Source organism: Trematomus bernacchii, unplaced genomic scaffold, assembly GCF_902827165.1.
Source record: "Trematomus bernacchii unplaced genomic scaffold, fTreBer1.1, whole genome shotgun sequence".
NCBI lineage: Eukaryota > Metazoa > Chordata > Actinopteri > Perciformes > Nototheniidae > Trematomus > Trematomus bernacchii.
The window spans coordinates 1,641,637-1,660,796 of NW_022987409.1; the positions used below are offsets into that span (position 1 = coordinate 1,641,637).

Below are 19,160 nucleotides of genomic sequence, written 5' to 3' on the forward strand. Positions count from 1 at the left end.
CTGTATTCATCACTTTAATGCTGCAGCTGGTCATCCAGGAGCTAATTTATATCACGTTTGTTAACTTTCAAATATAATTTAGCAGAAAAGGGCGGTTAACGTTTACTGTTACAGACGCAAAGGGCCTTTTTCCATCACTAACCAGCTGAGATGCATTCATTGCAATCCCATCTCATTGTTTTCAATGCCAATTGAAATCAGTCTTGGAAGGATGGATAAAAGCTATTTCTGCTATTTTTATTGCAGTTAGTTCTACTTTATGCACATTTTAAGAATGAATGTATGTTACACTAGTTAGATGAGTTAACTGGATATAACCCAGAGACTGTTTATTGACAGTGACACCATGATGACTATTTAGTATGCCATTAATGAGCTATATACCTGTTTTGCCACAAGCATGGGAGAGGAGTAAGCCATGAAGATGGATGCCAAAGATGAAAATATGTGAGTGCTGTTCACTGAATAAACCCACACACACCAACATGATTGAGTTACTAACCAGCAATACATGGAGCTTGTTCTCTGGTGGTGTGTGTGTGTGTGTGTGTGTGTGTGTGTGTGTGTGTGTGTGTGTGTGTGTGTGTGTGTGTGTGTGTGTGTGTGTGTGTGTGTGTGTGTGTGTGTGTGTGTGTGTGTGTGTGTGTGTGTGTGTGTGTGTGTGTGTGTGTGTGTGTGTGTGTGTGTGTGTGTGTGTGTGTGTGTGTAGGAAACTGAAGGAGATGCGTGAGAAAATGGAGGAGCTGGAGCACAGTCTACACCAGCAGAGGGACCGCAATGCTAAACTAAACGACTGGCTGGATGTAGCAGAGGATGATATAGCAATGCTGCGTCCAGAGAACATCCTCCTCAGGAAACGAGTGAAAGAGTAACTAATCACACTTTATTGTCTATACTCAACTATCTGACTGTCAAACCTAACACTTAAATCAGCCGTTTGACTTGTGGCCCCTGACACAGACATGTTGCTGATGTTCCAGCACGGTTTTCTTTTTTTCTCAGTACTTAGTACCAATGGAACACTTTGTAGATTGTTTGTTTGCATGTCTGCAGCCTGGAGAAGAGCAACAGTGAAGTCCAGCTGGTGGAAGCAGAGCCGTGCAGGTCCCTCCTGGATGATGAACTCTACGCTCAGAGATGGAGTGAAAACAAGATTCAGAAATTGGTTTGTAACCAGACTTTGTGTTGTTGTGTTACAATGTGTTTTACTGGTGTATATTTAGACTTGAACATACTTGAGCTAATGAGGCAAAGCTAATTTCTTACAGATATCTTGTCTTACATTATATTGATAGGTTGCTCAGCTCTATTCCAATGTTTCATCACAGGCAGAGCTATCAGCTGATAGAACGTTAACAAGAAAGAACAAAGATTTCAATGATTTTTTGAATTGATTTAGAAGTATTAGGTTTAGGGCGGTCACTATATTGTCCTTCTTTACTTCCTCATATTTTGCTATGTTAAATTGTGTCTTTACTCATACAGAGATATAGAGATGTTTTTAACCTCCTGTTTTTTTCTGCAGGAGAAGGAGTCAGCCATTATGAAGGAACAGAACAAGAAGCTAACTGAAGAGGTATGATGGCTGTTACTTTTGACATAGAACTTGAATCTGTCATCATATAGTTTAAAAGTGCCACAAGTCAGTCTGACTGTTTCAGCTCAAGACCGTCCAGCAAGAGAGAGAGCAGGACAAGATCAGCTTGGAGAATTGCAGGGTTTCACTCCTAACCATGAAGGTATCACCATGGATTCAACTTGGAGATGCTTCATTCTCTTTCTCTTTCCATTTATCTAAAAGGAATACTCCACCTATATTGACATTTTGGGAGTAAGCTTTCCTTTTTAAGTCATGTAACGTTGTTAAACAGCTCCTGATTTGTTATGTTGTTTCTTTCTTTAGCATACATTGGAGGAGGCTGAGCTAGGGCTGCAGAATAGGGATGATGATATTCATAAGGTAGGAGCAGAGGCATCAGTACAAGGCAGAGCAAAGAGTGAAGACTTTCTCATACATATTTATCTTTTTCTACCTTTTTTGGGTTCATCAGGCTTATCATGAAATGTTTTTCTTGTTTTGTTATTTGGTTGAAATCAATTGATTTCTCATTTGTGTTTGTGATAGAAAAACTTGCAGTTAAAGTACTCAGAGGAATTGAAAGAAGAGTACTTCAACATCATAGAGGTACATGTTCTCACATATTGCTGTAAAGTCTTCCTGTGATGAGCTGCTGTTTGATAACTTTTCTCTGCTGCAGTGTCTCAGGCAGAAGAACCAGGAGCTGGGAGAGCAGCTGGAGGACAGACGGGACACAGCCTCACTGTAACCCTGACAGAAATATCCTCTGAATGAATATCATGAGTCATCTGTCTGCGCTGACACTCTTCTATGTCTGCTGTTTGTTTCCAGCGCCATTGTGAATGACCTGAAAAAGGAGGAAACACTCTCTCTGTCCTTCGCAGAGGAGCTGCAGCTGCTGGCCTTCTCGCCTGAAGTGAAGCCCAGCATGGCAGACTCTGCAGACCTCAGACATGTATGACCTGCTGAGACAGTGTAAAATCACTCAGTTGCTGTTTGTAATTTACAATACAGTCCTACGATAACGGCTGTAACTTACATTTATTTTACTTATCGATTCATTTAGCCAATTATTATCCAGATTATTAGTTCTATAAAACGTCAGAAAGTAGTGAAACATGTCAGTGTCTTGATTTGTCAGTCCAAAATCAAAAGATATTGAGTATAATGTGATATTAAACTTAGATAAGCAGGATATGTCCATATTTGAGAGGCTGAAAACTGAATTTTCTGCCATTTCTGTTTGATAAATTACGTTAAAAATGTATGGATTAATGGAATAGTTGTTGATAGTTGTTCTGCCAATGAACTAATCTTGCAGCTCTATCTACAATAAGTCCTATAAACAGGCACCTGAGTGGTTATTTATTGCATATTCCTAGTGACCACTAGAGTGTGCCAGTACAAAACCCAGATGTGGAACTATGTAGAAATGAGGGAAATGATGACTGGTTGTGTGTGTGCAGGAGGAATGTGAGGCTGAGGAGCCGCTGAAACCTCTGAGTCTCCCAGAAGAGCATCAGACCAAAAGGTAAATCAGTTCTTCATCATAGAGCAGCTCTGCATCATGTTTCTCGCTCTTTGCTCATGAATCCTCGTCCCTCTGATGTCTCCTTGTCTAAGGTGGACCTTGGAGACAGCCCTCCAGAGAGCTGGATTATTTCTGCTCTTCATCTTCTTCCTCATTGTTCTGGGTTTTGTGGCTTCAGGAAGCTTTAGAGGGAACTTTTTCTCCATCAACACCTTGTGGAGCGGCACTCGCCTGATGCAGCCGTACTACAGTGTGCATTATGGGGCCTTGCCTCCAATTTGATCTCAACACTCCTCTTATAAACACCTAATCTCCATTGTTCTTGTTTGTGCTTTATGGTAGCTGAGGGGATTCTTTTAAATATTTTATTTCTGTAAACCACTGGCATTTTTACGTTTTTCTTTGTGTTGTTAGGTTAAATTCTATGATAACAGTAAAAGTCTAATTTAACAGGGCTTGGAAATGTGTGAATTGGAACAGATATCTATCAACATCACTTATTTAAAAACTTAAATGAACAATTGTAGTTTCTTGCTTTCTGTTAATCTACTTAAAGATGTTGCTTTAACCAATGTTTTTTGAGAAACCACTTCTTCACATCAGACAAAATGTTAACCAATGAAAACTATTTAATTTATCGATTATTTGAAGGTTTGGTTTCTAACTCAGGCTGCTGAATTTATGAAGTATTTTTGCACGGAAGTAGCACTTTTTACGTACACAAAAATAGGTTTACAAAGGGATCTCCTTGTGGCCAGTATGGGAAAACGGTTCCAGCAGCCAATAGCTCATCACATATACGTATGGCCATGTGAGCATTGAATAAACACTTGAACAAAAGGAAGACAAGAGAGGAGCTCTTAGTTATTTTGTGAGAACTTTCCTCCACAAACTGAATTTCAGTCTGACAATAGGCCCATCACTCATTAGGAGCCCGGGGTGGTAACAAAGAGATGATTGTAACAGAAACACTTTGATTTACAAGGATGACATTTAAATCATAAGATCAATTTCATATCTGACAAACTTCACTTCTGACCTTTCATGTGATATTTCATACTGTAGCTCTCATTTCACGGCAAAAACTCAGATTTTCAGCTTTGAAAATAATCTTTTAGACCAAGTCTATAATTGAATTATTCTACTGTAAATTAGAATTACACAACTAGAATAAAAACGATATAACACTAAAATGAGGGGTATTTCATCACTGCTCATTTCATTACGCAATGCATCCAACAATGACTGACCGGTATGGAAGTTTGTAGCCCCTAAACACGTACATATTTAGATATACAATATTATTTTAAAGTTTTAAATCCTCTGCAGTTGATTATTGTAGGTAAAAGTCATTATTCAAGGGTTTTATAAATTCAGGTGAAGTTATTTTTGTTTTTTGCAAACTATTTGGCTTGAAGTAGCCTCTAGTGTGAGATTATTTTGTAATCTTTATTCTTACAAATGATCCCTGTATGGTATCTTATCATATCCGGATATCTTGGAAACGTGCCTTTTCTAATAGTAAAAAAAAGGTGTAATTAGTGAGTCATTTTAAAAGATGTAACAAACATTCAGGGTTGCCCAAAAATGTTACAACCATTCCTCATTTGAAACACTAACAGATTATTCTATCACGTTTACTATTACCAGGTCATTCTCCCAGTTCTACTACAGCATTATAAATATTGCAAAGCACCATTCACATTTTTTAATCGCATGCTCCAGTAAGAGAGAGTCTCCAGTCGCCCCTCCCAGCAGAAGGCGCTCCCTGGTGGTCTGAGGAGAGCACTCCCCCCCTCCCTCTCGCACGGAGCATAAACAGGGGCTCAGATGTAGGGCAGAAGGAGGGACGGGAGGACGGTCTGAACCCAGGGATGTTGTGATATCTGCTCTGCTGGCTCCTGACTCTTTGTGTGTCTGCTGATCGGAGCTGGGGGGGGTGCGGATGCTGCGCTGCTGCTGACTCGTGATGCTGAACACAGGCCATACCCATCAAACCCGTAGAGTGATAGCGGAAAAACGATAAATCGGGAGAAACAAATATCAACAGGCCAGTTTGATCCAGTGTGCAGGACGGGGACCGGAGGCTGTGTGAGGCGGGATGTTCTGATCGGAGAGCGGGATGAAGGCTCCGCGCAGACCGAGGCAGACGCGGCTCCTCCCGCGGCTCTGCGTCTGTGGGGTCGGTCTGCTCGCAGCCGCCTGGATCTTTAACCTCAATCATGTTACAGGTGCTTTTTACATCAAAATGTCGTAATTTCATATACCTCAACTATAACTCATCCGTTCCTTGTATTATCTTAAATCATTCAAATCACATTATAAACATGTTAGATTGTAGTGAATGCAGTGAGAGTAAAATAAATATCATAAAGTTGGGTAAACTTACAATCAGGTATATTAGAGTATAATAGCCTATTATGTGTTAATATGTTAATCCCTCTTTGTAGGTTCTCATGCACCCACTGTGGATCATGACATCTCCAAGAGAGAGCTCACCCAGCAAGAAGAAGAGAGCAATCAGACTGAGATTATTACTAAATCTGGTGAAACATATTATTATTACATATATCATGTTTGTTTTTGGATACAGTGTGGTGTGTAACCTATGACAAAAGAGCGATCATTTACTTATCTTAATAAAAAAAATACAGTCACTATTAAGGGTGTTGAGTAAACACTCTAATGATTTGTGTGTGTGTGTGTGTGTGTGTGTGTGTGTGTGTGTGTGTGTGTGTGTGTGTGCGTGTGCGCGTACGTGTGCGCGTACGTGTGTGTGCGCGTACGTGTGTGTGCGCGTACGTGTGTGTGCGTACGTGCATGAGTGTGGGTGTGTGTCAGTGTCAGTTTACTGTCCCTTCTCTTGTTATTGTATTTTATAATCAATCTTCTGCGTGTATCGTTCTTCGTCTCCGCTCTACCTCATCCTCCATGTCTTCAAACTCTGCACATTTAGATGTTTAAACACAGTTAGGCCTTTGAGGAGGACCCGGTTGCTAGGAAACTGAATGCTGAATTAGGGGTTGGATGGCGTATGCATCTGGAGCTGTTCAAAGTGCTGCCCTGTCGTAATGACCTGCTGATCGGTAGCCTCTCATCGCTTGTTCTGTTTGGCTGAGAGATAAACAGTGGCAGCATCTTACAGTCGGATGTGAGATACAGAGATTTTGTAATCACAGAGAAATACTGAGCTCTAATACAGTAAAGATGAACTATAAAGCCTCCTTATTTCCTTATTGCCATATTGTTATTTTCAAGAGCACCATCTTGTTCCTTGTGATACCAATATTCTCTTTAATCTGTGTCCAAAGACAAGAATGTGACAGGTTGTCATAATATCTCACCATGTGTCTCAATTCCTGCACATGATGCATGTTACCGTCCTCTAACTATCTCCTCCACTTTAGTCACACTTGTTTCACTCACATTTGATTCCTTTATCTTCAGAGGAGGTTTTGTAAATCCTGTGGCACAAATAAATCAGATTGTCACTCGGGAGGCTGCTTTCCAAGTTATTGTTGTTTTGGGCTGCCTCTTAATGAAAGCTTCTTTTTTTTATTGCGCAGTGAGTCGTGGCATATGTGCAGTCTAGCAAATCACTGCCTCAAAGGTTCTAAGAGGAGGGTTTTGATGCTTCGTCTAACGCAGCAAACTTAGATGCATCTGAAGGATGTCCTTTTGCAATCTCTGGCTTTATTTAAAGAGCTGAAAGATAATGTCAGTTCAGAAATCTGGGTGTAAGTGGCATGAAGGACAGTGTGAAGTCACAAGATCAAGGTAAATGGCCGAATTATAAATTATAATGAAACTGAACTGGTGTCGTCACATGACTGTGGCACCACTTTAACCTCGAGGCTGTCTCAGACCTTGTTGCTAGGGGATACAACCTGGCACACATCCAACAAAGTCATATATACACACACGCACTTTTCACACATGTACACACAAGTGACTGGAGGTTCAGGGTAGAGCTGCAACGATTAGTTGATTAATCAATTAGACGAATGACGAAGAATCTGCAAACATTTTGATCATGGATTAAGTAAAAGTAATGTTTCATGCAAAGGTGGTATAAATTGTTGTTTTCAGCCTCTTTAATGTGGAGTTTTGCTGCTTTCTCTATTTTATATCGTATAAAAACTCAATATCTTTGGATTACAGTCAGACAAAACAAAGATGTTTAAAGACATCACCTCGGACTTAAAATAAGATTGATATTTTTTACTATTTTCTGAACAAACACACGTAAAAACTTAAAAAACTATTACAAATAATTGTTAGTTGCAGCTGTAGTTCAGTGAAGAACTTCAAATTATGATAATTTTTTTTGTTGATTAAGCTGCTGATTATTTTTTCTCCATCCTCCATTAATCCATTAAAACTGGCAATCATTTTTTCTTGAAGCCAGAGGCAGTCAGCACATTGCTTGTTTTGTCCTTAACTTCTCACATGATTTATCAACTCAGTAAACATTTCCGTTACGCCTTTATGGTCTCAATCAAACTAGTTTCAAGTCATATTAAATACAGTATGATGTTTATTTTTATAAACAATGGTCTCATTAAGAGTCAATCAGGCTATGAAGCAGGGTTTGTTTAGGGCTACCTTGTGATAGACAGGTCGCTGCCATGGTGTTGTCCAGTCTGAGTCGTCTGCAAATAGAAAGTGAGTTTTAAGATCATGAAAGTTGAAAATGTTTGTTGCCTAATATCGTCTTGTTCAGTTGTACTCCTCTCACCCTCTCCTTTCACTTCTGTTTTTCAAAAAATAGCGAGCCAATGATCGCCTTTAGTTTGCAGCCTCCTTTAAACCCCTGAGGCCCCTCTCAGAGGTCGAGGGCTGCAAGAACTCCCTAAAGTGCATCGCCAAGTTATACCTATTTAAAAAGTTACATTTTAAAAACCGATCTTAAAAGTGATAGATGGCCACTGGGGAGACATAATAGCAACACATCTTCACATTTTAGAGGCTGGAACTTGGGAATGCTTTTAAATGCTGCATGTAGGGATATTCCTCATTTTGTACATCATTAAGTTACTCTCCCTCTCCATCTCTTCTCCAGCCATCAGTGATTTTCCTGAAGACATCTTCAGTCTGCAGCAGAGGAGACAGGGAGCGGTGCTCCTCCATGTTCTCTGTGTGAGTATCAGCTCTGCACGAAAGAGAACATTTTAAATTAGGAAAACCTCATTTCAATCAGTAAAGGTCTATCAGAATGTTTTATCACTGACAGAAATAACCAGTCATGTGACTATTTAAAAAAAGTACTAAACTTCTCATAATATACTGTTTTTAAATGGAAACTGCAAGGTTTATCATGTCTGAGTTTTAACATTTGATGAGATTACTCTTTGGGATTTATCTGCCCAGGGATGGCTGTTGAAATGTAATTATACAGCTGACTCTGGGATAGTCAATGACTGTAAAATAAACATACATTTGTTTACATTCAACTCTGACAGACACGCTTACATGATCCATGTGGCCATTAACGTGTTTCCTTTGTTTCTCAGGCTATGTACATGTTTTATGCGCTGGCCATCGTGTGTGATGTTTACTTTGTGCCATCACTGGAAAAAATATCAGAGGTATGAATTAACGACATATTTTATCACTAAATAATGCATTGTAAGCCATATAATTAAAGGGCCCATGTCATGCTTTTCCGGTTATTACCCATCCCCTTGTGTGTTATGAAGGTTTTTATGCATGTAAACGGTGTGCAGAGTCAAAACCCTCAAAGTACACCCTGTAGCGAGTAAAACTCTAACACAGAAAATACCTCCCCAAAACGCCTCGTTGGAGATACGTCATTGTCCATTTGATTCTTCCATTTCGTTCCGGGTACGGCATGATGTCATGCCGTACCCGGAACGAAATGGACCAATCCATGGAGCCGTTACGTTACGTCCGCGGAGCTGTTACGTTAAGCCCCCGCTGATTAGTCCAAATTGACCAATCCACGGACTTCCTCACACACACATCTGTGTGCAGGGAGCAGGCAGCTCAGCTGATTTCTCCTCCCTGGCTGCAGGCTGATAACAGACAGTTGGGATCGCGGTGAAATTCTCTCTGCAGACCCATTCAGCGTTTATCAACCTTTTTCTTACTCAATATCAAGCCACACTTATTGTTTTTACTTCGGCTGTGAGTTTGTGTGTGCTCAGGATGAGTTTGGCTGTGTTTCGCTATGTATCCTAAACAAGGAAACAACACCTCCACGGAGCTCAGCGCGATTCACAACGTCCCGACCAATCAGAGCACACTGCTCACAGGGAGGGTGGGGGCTGGAGCTTTGGGAGCTACAACGAGCCGTTAAAGGCAGAGAGTGAAATTCAGTGAATACACGTAGTTTACAGAGATGCTGTATGAGAAACCAATGTGAGTTTGGAAAATTGCACAGTATAAATCTATTCTAGTAGACCTCAACAATGGAATTATGATCAGTGGAAATGGCCATGACATGGGCCCTTTAAGGTTTTGAGCTAGAAAACAAAAATCTACAATTAGATAGTTAAAAATGTCTTTTGTTATGTTTAACTCCTAACATTTAAACTGTTATTTTTCTTACTGCCTTTGTGTTTAAACTCCAGAACCTTCAGCTCAGCCAAGATGTTGCCGGGGCAACTTTCATGGCAGCTGGAAGCTCCGCCCCCGAGCTCTTCACCTCTCTGATTGGTTAGTATGACAATCGTTAATCAATTAATCTCTCTAATGGGTTATCCCAGTGATTGCTCCATCAGCGTTACAATTACCCACAATCATGCATCTCCACCTGATCAGGACTGAGAGGAGTCTTTGGTTTAGGCGCTGATTTCAAGAGTTAATTAGACTTGAACAAAGAGCCGTCTCAATTGCTTGATGCAGCTCACCTGCAAATCACTTAAATTATCCTGATGTTTTCAAGGGTTTTCCTCCACAATCATTATGGTTTCAGTAAATGTGGATTTAGGCCTGGGTGTAATAATCCAGATTTAGTTTGAAAAAAAACACAGAAATGTTAAGAAAAGACATTGGCATCGATAAGATTGTGTTTTTTTGGGTGACATTTCAACAAAAGCACTGTTGATCAGAGTGTTTGATAACTTTGGCCTATTGCACACATTTATTTCTTAATTTTTTTGGCAAATTGTTCTGGTCCAGGATATAAATGTTCACACCAGACTCTCCAACTTTTTTAAACACAGAATACTGCACAATTATTACACATTATGCTTGTTTAAAATAACAATAAATTCACAAATAAGGACAATTCATCCTCTAGAACAGGGGTGTCAAACTCAAGGCCCGGGGGCCAAATCTGGCCCGCGACTTCATTTTATGTGGCCCGCAAGACCTTGCAAAGAATATAATATTCTTATAATATATATAATAATTATTATTATACGGTTACATGCCGTTTTACAGAAGCACATTGCCAATAAACAACATGTCCCACGATGCATCTCATTTTGTGACATGCGCACTGAAGAGACTTGCAATTATTTGCCCTAGACTTCTGCATTCAGGCGTAGTTAATTATGAAGTTATTATTAGGCAATAATGTAATATAATACATTATTTTATATATTTATATCGTCTTAAAGTTACAACCGGCCCCAATTTGACACCCCTGCTCTAGTAGCACGTTTCATGCTTTTACAGCACAAAAATGCTAATGTTTTGGAAATGTTAGAAACTACAACACTGCCAATACAATACAGTTTGTTTAAACAGAAACAGAGGTATTGTTGTGTATACATGAACACTGCTTGATAGTCCATGTGGCTTAAGGACATTCACGTACATATTCCCTAATCTATTTCATTTTTAGGGTGGCATGCATAGGGCGTATTTATTGCAGTGAATATTCCACACAAGATTCCCAAGATAAAATATATCTGCCCGGCCCCTGTGGTTATGAACAGGCAATGCAATATTTATGTTCAATCTCTAACTTTGTACACATTTATGGAGGGATATACAAATCATAATTTCTTACAGTTGTCGCATTTCATTTGAAATGTTTCACTGATGATTTATAGCTTGTTCTACTTGTTTGTTCAGGGGTGTTTATTACAAAAGGAGACGTGGGTGTGGGAACTATCGTGGGCTCAGCTGTCTTTAACATCCTCGTCATCATCGGCCTCTGCGGCATCTTCGCTGGACAGGTACAGCCAAAAGGATGACAAATATCATATTCTTTTAGCCAATAAAGGCTTTTTCCCACGTGATTCCTTCTTACACCATTTGCTTGATGAATGGAAATGTGTGTCCTCTGTTTCCAGCCCATCACTCTGAGCTGGTGGCCTTTGTTTCGGGATGCTTTCTTCTACATCCTGTCCATATTGGTGCTTATCCTGGTGAGAAATACTCCAGAGATAACCTTTATTTCTTTTGAATGGAGAGTGTGTAGGATCGTATGAGAGTGTGTTGGTTAAAAACATGAGAAAAAGGTTCACGTTTGTAAACTAGGGAAGTTTACTTTAACCTCCTGCAGTCACAAGACCAAAAACTACGTTATATTGTTATTAACTGTAGAGAGACACGACTAACTTCCTACATGATTAATGCATTATTGATTATTTTAGGACAATATTCATTCATTTTCCTGCAAGTCTGATAAGTTATTATTTATAATATTGGATAATATTAGCTGATCAATGCAATGTTCCTTTGCTAAGACATGTAAAGGTGTAATTAAGGTATTTATTTCTTGCAGGTGATCTACGATGAAAAAGTCATGTGGTGAGTCTGTGATTTTAGTTTTTTTACAAGTCAGCAGCCTCAGTTGTGTGATATTATATAAGTGTGCAGGATAGCTGACTGTCACTGTGATGAATTTTGTATTTTTGTATCTACTTGTTGGCATGTTTCAGGTGGGAGACCATCATCCTGATGTCCATGTATGGAGTCTACATAATCATCATGAAGTGAGTCTCTACCTCTCACATTGCCATCCTGCTGGTATTATACATGTTCTTTTCCACTAAAGACACAGTGTGTGTGTGTGTGTGTGTGTGTGTGTGTGTGTGTGTGTGTGTGTGTGTGTGTGTGTGTGTGTGTGTGTGTGTGTGTGTGTGTGTGTGTGTGCGTGTGTGTGTGTGTGTGTGTGTGTGTGTGTGTGTGTGTGTGTGTGTGTGTGTGTGTGTAGGTTCAACAGTTGTCTGTGCAGCTGGGTGGAGAGACGCTTCAGCCGGGGGGGTCAGCCGTGTCTCAGCAGCCTGCGGCGGGGGGCGGCTGTCGGTAACCTCGGAGACTGCGACAACGACATGGTGCCGCTGAAGCCAGGTGAAGGAGCTCGTGTTTGTACGTGTGCACGTGAACATCCATCCCATCAGAATGTCTCCATCTCTCTCTGAGCGGCGTTCACCAGACCTACTGACACACTTCAGGCTGCACGTCAAACCCATTTCTGTTCCCCTCTGGATTTCCATCACGCTGAAATAGAACTGGACCACTTCGACAAGATTCTTCTCTCTTTGTCTTGTTGTCTTTCATGTACCATCTGTCTCACTAATCCCTTTCAAAGAGTTGCACTTCTCATTAGAGGATGCATTTGTGTGCACCACTGCCATAAAAGCATTTATTAAGAATATGTTCCACTTCCAAGACTACTGTCTTTTAATGAACTTAAGTCCTCGTGTTCATGACTACCACATATCCATTCATATGTTCTGGATTTTAACCCTTTTAATCCCAACCTACTGCAGTTATAGAAACAAAAAGGTCATTATTTTCTGTATATTAAATGCTAGGGAGTTTTGACACTGTCTAAGATTAGCATCATCATTGATTTTGATTCATTTATATTGTTTTGTGTAGGAGACCAGGAACATAACAAGTGTTTGCCACTATAATTTCACTCATTGTGCAAATATAAGAAGAATTGCTCAATCTCAAGGAAAAAAGTAGAGAAAATGTAAACTTCTGAAGCCAGGGCCGCAGTGAAGTCTGATTTAACAGAATGCTTGATTTATGCTGCAATAGACTTGGGGTCAAAAAAATTGGTTTTAATTGTTTTCCATCACATTAATGTCATCAAGGGTCTTAGTTTCTGTATGTTGGCTAAAAAGTTTAAATAGATTTAGTATAGGAGCTGAGGTTGAACTTCCAAAATAAAATAAAAACCTCACACCCTTTCCAAAATGGCCGAAACATGAAAAGCCTGTGCCTATCGGTGCATTAGGGTACATCATCCTCTCCTCTCCACTGATGTCTCCCTCTAAAATCCGTACCCCTCCCTCCACTCTCCCAGATTCCTGTGTGGCGGCCGGCCAGGACCCCGGGGTGGTGATGGTGGACGAGCTGCTGAACCTGCACCCCCACCAGCTCTCCTTCTCAGAGGCAAGCCTCCGCCTTCTCATCACCCCGCATTTCCCCCCCTTCACCCGCCTGGGCATGGCAGGACGCATGGTCATCAGCGAGGTACACCGCACGCCCTCGCACCCCCCACATTAACGCAGGTTCCCCGGGTTCTATTCGGATCGGTTGGTGGGTATTTAAATGAGCGTGTGCATCATTAAAAAAAAACATTATGGCACTTTTCAGGAAAGAGGCTCATATTGATAAAATTAACGTAAATGTAAGGAAGGATCACTTGTAAAATGCTGTTAAGTAGCTCAACTGAGTTGCACCAGCTACTCGTAAATCTGCTCCTCAGTTTGTGTTGCAACATTTAAAACTAGGGTCTCTGCAGCATCACAAGGTGTAGCATAAACCCCCCCCGAACAGTTTTAGGTAATGCCTGTAATATGTAAATAACATGAAGAAAAGTGTGTTTCTGAAATAATAGTGTTCATTATGTTGACAATAAGTGGAAAACATCTGATTATTCTAAACTATCTGACCCTATTTAACAGATACAATTAGAAATTGTGTGATACTTTCCATAAAAAGCACCGGCCTCAGCGAGAATGTTTTGCCGTTGTGTTTAAACTTTTTAGTTGCCACGTTAAATTTGATCAGAACCAGAAAACCTGGTCCCACTGAGGGGAAATGTACATGTGTTACAGCAAGTAAAGAGCCAAAGATAGCTTAGTATCATTCAAGAAGCATGCATACAAATATCTAAGATAAAACTAGACATTACACATTTAGCAAAATACACATCCAGTACCAGTAACGGTTTATCGTTTTGGATAAGGTAACGGTTTATCGTTTTGGATAAGGATTGTTAGGATTGTTATTAATATCATGTCACTTCTCAAAGCACAGTTTTTGTCCTGGTAGACAGAAAGCTGGTAAGGTAGATGTTCGTATCAAACAACTTCCTGTTTGCTGCCACAGACCTAACACCTGATATTATCCCAGACACAACAGCAGACGAGAACTCAATCTTTAAATTGGCTTCGTGTCTCTCGGGGCTCCTGCATGTGTGCTTGCCATTTCCAGTAACAAATTAAAGTGTGACTTCCTCTGCTGCCCCCCTGTGCTGTAGCATGCCCCCCCCCCCCCCCCGATCAATGCTTTCCAAACCCCCTCTGGTGAATGTGAGGACGTGCCTGATCTCATCATGATGTTAGCCACAGTCACATGAAGCTTGTTTCTCACGTCCTCTCCATTTATTTCCTTCTGTCTTTTCTCTGACGTCACCCTCACTTCCTTTCCCCCCCCCCCACAGAGGCAGAGGCTGATTCAGGCCCGGGGGGGCTCAGTGGAGGGGGGGGCGTCAGGGGAGGAAGGTCTGGGTGCTAACGGGGCGTGGGGGAGAGAGAACGGGGCGGCGACTGAGTGGGACAGGCAGCCGCTGGAAGGGGAGACAGGTAAAGAAACGGAGGGGGAGACAGGTGGAGGAGCGCAGCCCAAAGAGGAAGAGGAGGAGGAGGAAGAGCAGGAGGAAGGAGAGGAGGAGGAGGACGCTCCTCTAAAACCCTTCGTTGTGCCAAGTGAGTGTGGAGAGAGCAGAGATTTCATTGATATCCTCTTCAGAAAGAAAAGACTGTATGGGTTATAGTAAAATAAATCTGTTACATTCATATGTTTATGCTTCATTTCAGTTGAAGTCAAAGTTGCTGTACTGAAGTCTACCTGTTAAGTCTTATTTAGTATGAATGAAGTGAGACTGACTTGTAGAAACTCCCTTTTATGAAAAAACATGAAGATTGTGCAAATTAACTCAATGACAGATGTTGAATTCATGTTATTAATGACTCCACTGTTATATTGTTGGACTCCTTGAACTTATTTTCAACATTTGCTAGTCCAATTAGCAAATAAAGTACATTTTCTGCGAATTTCAATCAAGTCAATGGCAAACAAACCACTACCACTACCTTTGTATGTGTTCAAATATCTAATAAGCTCTCCCCAACTCTAGCAACAAGTAGAGTTTGTCACCGATAGCTCAGACTAACATCATCGAGGCTACTGTAAAACACAAGCTCTCTCCTCCCTGTTTTTCAGTGTCTTTAGATGGACTCATTGCTAATGGAGCTAATTAAGAAGTGATGATACTCAGATTCACAGGCCGTGCCGCATCAATAATTTAGGAGTTTAGATAAATCTGTAATGATCCCTGTGGGAAACTTGTGTGTGTGTGTGTTTCCATCATCTCCTCAGAGGGTGTGTGTCTGCGGCTGAGGTGGCTCCTCTCCTGGCCCCTCAGCGTCCTGCTCTACTTCACCATCCCCGACTGCAGCCTGCCGCGCTGGGAGCGCTGGTACCTGCTCAGCTTCCTGTCCTCCACGCTCTGGATCGCGCTCTACTCCTACCTCATGGTCTGGATGGTAACGAATGCAACCACACACATACACACAAACACACATATACAGACACAAACACACACATACACACACACACATGCCTCATTCCCTTGTGTCTTTGTGTAGATGACCATAATCAGCAACACACTTGGAATCCCAGAAGTCCTCATGGGCATCACTTTCCTGGCCGCCGGCACCAGCGTCCCTGACTGCCTGGCCAGCCTCATCGTCGCCCGACAAGGTGTGTGTGTGTGTGTGTGTGTGTGTGTGTGTGTGTGTTGAATATTGAATGGTTTCGCATGTTCATTTTAGACTGAAAACTGAAGCACCGGACTGGATGTCATGTCATTTTAATGCCATTTTAAGGCTGCTCCAAAAACAAGTAAAACGAAAAATGAAAACAAGGTGTTTTTAGCTCGGTAAGATTTCTTGAAATAAGAAGATATATTTAGATAAATTATATCTTGTAATAAACTGGGAAAACTTATAAACTACATTTTACCATAATCAGGAAATGTTGTGTTACAAAAGATGCCAGAAATAATTCTGTTTTCTGAGGTTAGTTGGTGATGTAAATTTGTTTTCTAAAATCAAGTAAGATTTATTTCTTGAAACAAAACGATCCATCTTTTACAAATGCAACAGTAGCTTAAAAGCTTGTGACGTGTGAAAAGACCCTATATCTCACTGCATCATTACTTCTTAAGTTGTTATGTTTTATATTGAGATGTGAACAGTTTATCTAAGACAATATTTAAATAATGTCCTTCTTACCTATTTGTAAAAACACAAGGGATTAATATTGAAGAACTTGCAGTTCAGCGCCATCTCCTGGAATTTAAAGCCTGTACAATTTCTGATCAATGACACAAAAAGAGTCAAAAATGAATGCTGCTCCTTTTTTGGCAGTGGTATTGTTTTTATTACAGTTTACAACAATATATCTTTTACAGCTTATTTTTGTTTTGGTTTACTATAACAACCGTGCTTAGCACTAGATCTTTGAATACAATTTTACATTGTGTGTTTCTCAAAAATTGCAGGGATGGGCGACATGGCCGTGTCCAACTCGATTGGCAGTAACATCTTCGATGTGCTGCTGGGCCTGGGCTTCCCCTGGGCGCTGAGGACTCTCATCGTCAGCTACGGATCAGTGGTAACTCCAGCAGTCTCTCTACCTCATATCTCATACAGCTGACTGGACCATTATCTTAGAAACATCTCAACTCTCTTGATGGACCGATATATAGGGATTTATCTTGCTGAGATTCACAACAAGGTAATCATTTGTCATCTCTGTTTTTTAGGTGACGATCAACAGCAGAGGCCTGGTGTACTCCGTGATCCTGCTGCTGGCCTCAGTCGTGCTCACTGTGAGTTACCTTCAAATTCATTTATTTGACCCTCGTGCCTCATGTTGAAAAGGTTGCTCTGATGTCGTTAGTGGACAAAACTGTCCACGTAAAATAAAAAGCCATTATATGATGTTTTATAGTTTTATTTTCCACTTTCAAATTCTTCATACAACTTCAGTCCTGAGCATTACGGCCAAATATTAATTTATTATTCAGAATTTTGATCTGTAAACTAAATACTAAATAGTAAAAAAAATCATAATCTGTAATATGTATTAGCACAACACTGGATTACATGCAATTTTAGTCAGTTAAAAAATGACTTTCAATTGTGGTTTCATGTTGTTAATACATAGGTAGATACTTTATTTAGTTTAGTTTAGTTCCAGCAGCAGTATCAAGCATTACAGGAGTAAAACATGTTTAAAAGATACAATAAAAAACAAATAAAAAATTCCCAATTAATATTAGCTGCAAGTAAGAATAAAAATGTAAATTAAAAATGTAAATTAGCAAGAAGTATATACAAATTCACAATAGAAAATACATATATCCCTAGAGTATCTAAATAATACACAATATAACGAAATATTGAATACATTGAGTACTCAATATACAGTCTCACTTTGCTACAAGAATATATAGAAATATACTGTAGACACATAATGGGGACATTCATGTCCTTAAGGGTTTGCCTGCACTATTTATTATAGACTTATTATAGGATCTTAGGATGAACTTTCTAACATGTTTGCCATTAACATAACATTATGATTTTGATTTTGTAATCTTTCCTGCCCGAGCGCTCTTGTCTTAGTTTTTTTAGGTTCTGGCAATTAAATTGTGATTATAATATATATATATATATATAGGGCAGTGCAGTGACATGAAGCTGTCTGTCTCTCCGGTCGTCCCTCCTCAGGTCCTGTGTGTCCATCTGAACGGCTGGAAGTTGGACCGCCGGCTGGGCTTCTGTCTCATTCTGCTGTACGTCCTCTTCCTCCTCTGCTCTGTCGGCTTCGAGAGGCTGTAGAGGAACTCCTCGTACACACACCCCCACACAGCCACACAAAGGACGCACACACAACTGGTCCAACTTGTTTTCCAGCTTCACTTGCTGCCATTCTTCATCAATGTAGAGATGGGCGAATTTTTTTTTTTTCACTTTGCGGTGGCTGTACATGTTTAAGCAGCATTACTATGACACCGGCTTCCTGAAGGCGACATGTTTACCTTTGATAACTGAGTATTTTACAGTTTTGTACCGAGCATCTGCAGCCCAGACCCAAATGCATTATGCACTACTCAAAACTAATGTATTGCGTTTTTATTCTGACACCAAGAATAGTGTGAGAAACCCCAGTGTGCTAGTTTACTTATTAATACTCAACGACTGCCACAAGTAACCTCATATGATGACACATGTAAGCTTATATAGTGGCTTCTCAGTGCATGAACTTATTTTATGTTTTCATCGCGCCTTTGTGTCTGTCGTTGTACTCAGCGTAGCATGGCTGATCATCACGCTCCAGATAATTGCACTAAGCCACTGTTGTCTTTGCCCCCCCCTCTCTCTCTCTCTCTGTCCTCAAAGCTTCTCAGCATAGAATTTGTGTTTTTGTGCTGGAACAAAAGCGACTATATGCTACAAGGTGTTTTTGAATGTCTGTGTCTGGAGAAAGTCTTTGAGTGTGTGTGCTGTTGAGTGAAATAAAAAATGTTGTTGTTCTGTGAGGCTTCTCCTTCCTTCATTCAACATTTTCCCAGAAAGGTGTGATTGAGTGATACCAGTGGAGAAGGATGCATTCAAACTCTGACCTACTTAAAATGTTAAATGAAAGACTGTGCCATTTGTATTTAACTAGTCCTTAATTCTATAGCATTGACTCAATCATACTCACTTTAGATATCGTGGACAGACTCCCTGCAGATAGAGCTTGTGAAATATTATGTGTCCAGAGATTCCTGTGTATATCTCTCAGGTTAAAGGAGCAGCTGCTCGATTAGCATTA

At 40.4% G+C, this 19,160-nt stretch overlaps 2 protein-coding genes across 3 annotated transcripts; both read left to right on the top strand.

Annotated features, from left to right (window-relative positions):
* The first annotated feature begins 722 nt into the window (after positions 1-722).
* On the top strand, positions 723-3,403 carry LOC117487699. Its single transcript, XM_034136343.1, has 8 exons — positions 723-868; positions 1,054-1,165; positions 1,526-1,576; positions 1,904-1,960; positions 2,259-2,323; positions 2,411-2,534; positions 3,046-3,110; positions 3,203-3,403. The coding sequence occupies exons 1-8, from the start codon at positions 723-725 to the stop codon at positions 3,390-3,392; spliced, it is 810 nt and encodes a 269-aa protein (XP_033992234.1). The 3' UTR covers positions 3,393-3,403.
* Positions 3,404-4,960: 1,557 nt separating this feature from the next.
* slc24a6a (solute carrier family 24 member 6a) lies at positions 4,961-18,877 on the top strand. Of its 2 annotated transcripts, none has more exons than XM_034136953.1 (17): positions 4,961-5,341; positions 5,561-5,656; positions 8,173-8,249; positions 8,624-8,698; positions 9,704-9,788; positions 11,157-11,260; positions 11,378-11,452; positions 11,812-11,837; positions 11,969-12,022; positions 12,244-12,380; positions 13,348-13,517; positions 14,713-14,977; positions 15,651-15,817; positions 15,920-16,034; positions 16,837-16,949; positions 17,101-17,166; positions 18,071-18,877. In XM_034136953.1, exons 1-17 carry the CDS (start codon positions 5,233-5,235, stop codon positions 18,179-18,181), a joined length of 1,845 nt encoding a protein of 614 aa, XP_033992844.1. In that variant the 5' UTR covers positions 4,961-5,232; the 3' UTR covers positions 18,182-18,877. The 2 variants fall into 2 exon arrangements, with proteins under 2 accessions (XP_033992844.1, XP_033992849.1); XM_034136958.1 differs by having other exon boundaries at positions 13,348-13,436.
* Positions 18,878-19,160: the final 283 nt, after the last annotated feature.

Bases quoted from the DNA above. Each gene is read 5' to 3' on its own strand.
- LOC117487699 (XM_034136343.1), top strand. From the start codon at position 723: ATGCGTGAGAAAATGGAGGAGCTGGAGCACAGTCTACACCAGCAGAGG. The intron at 869-1,053 runs GTAACTAATCAC...GCATGTCTGCAG, and splicing joins CTCAGGAAACGAGTGAAAGA to CCTGGAGAAGAGCAACAGTG. The intron at 2,324-2,410 runs GTAACCCTGACA...GTTTGTTTCCAG, and splicing joins AGACGGGACACAGCCTCACT to CGCCATTGTGAATGACCTGA.
- slc24a6a (XM_034136953.1), top strand. From the start codon at position 5,233: ATGAAGGCTCCGCGCAGACCGAGGCAGACGCGGCTCCTCCCGCGGCTC. The intron at 15,818-15,919 runs GTAACGAATGCA...GTCTTTGTGTAG, and splicing joins CCTACCTCATGGTCTGGATG to ATGACCATAATCAGCAACAC. The intron at 17,167-18,070 runs GTGAGTTACCTT...GTCCCTCCTCAG, and splicing joins TGGCCTCAGTCGTGCTCACT to GTCCTGTGTGTCCATCTGAA.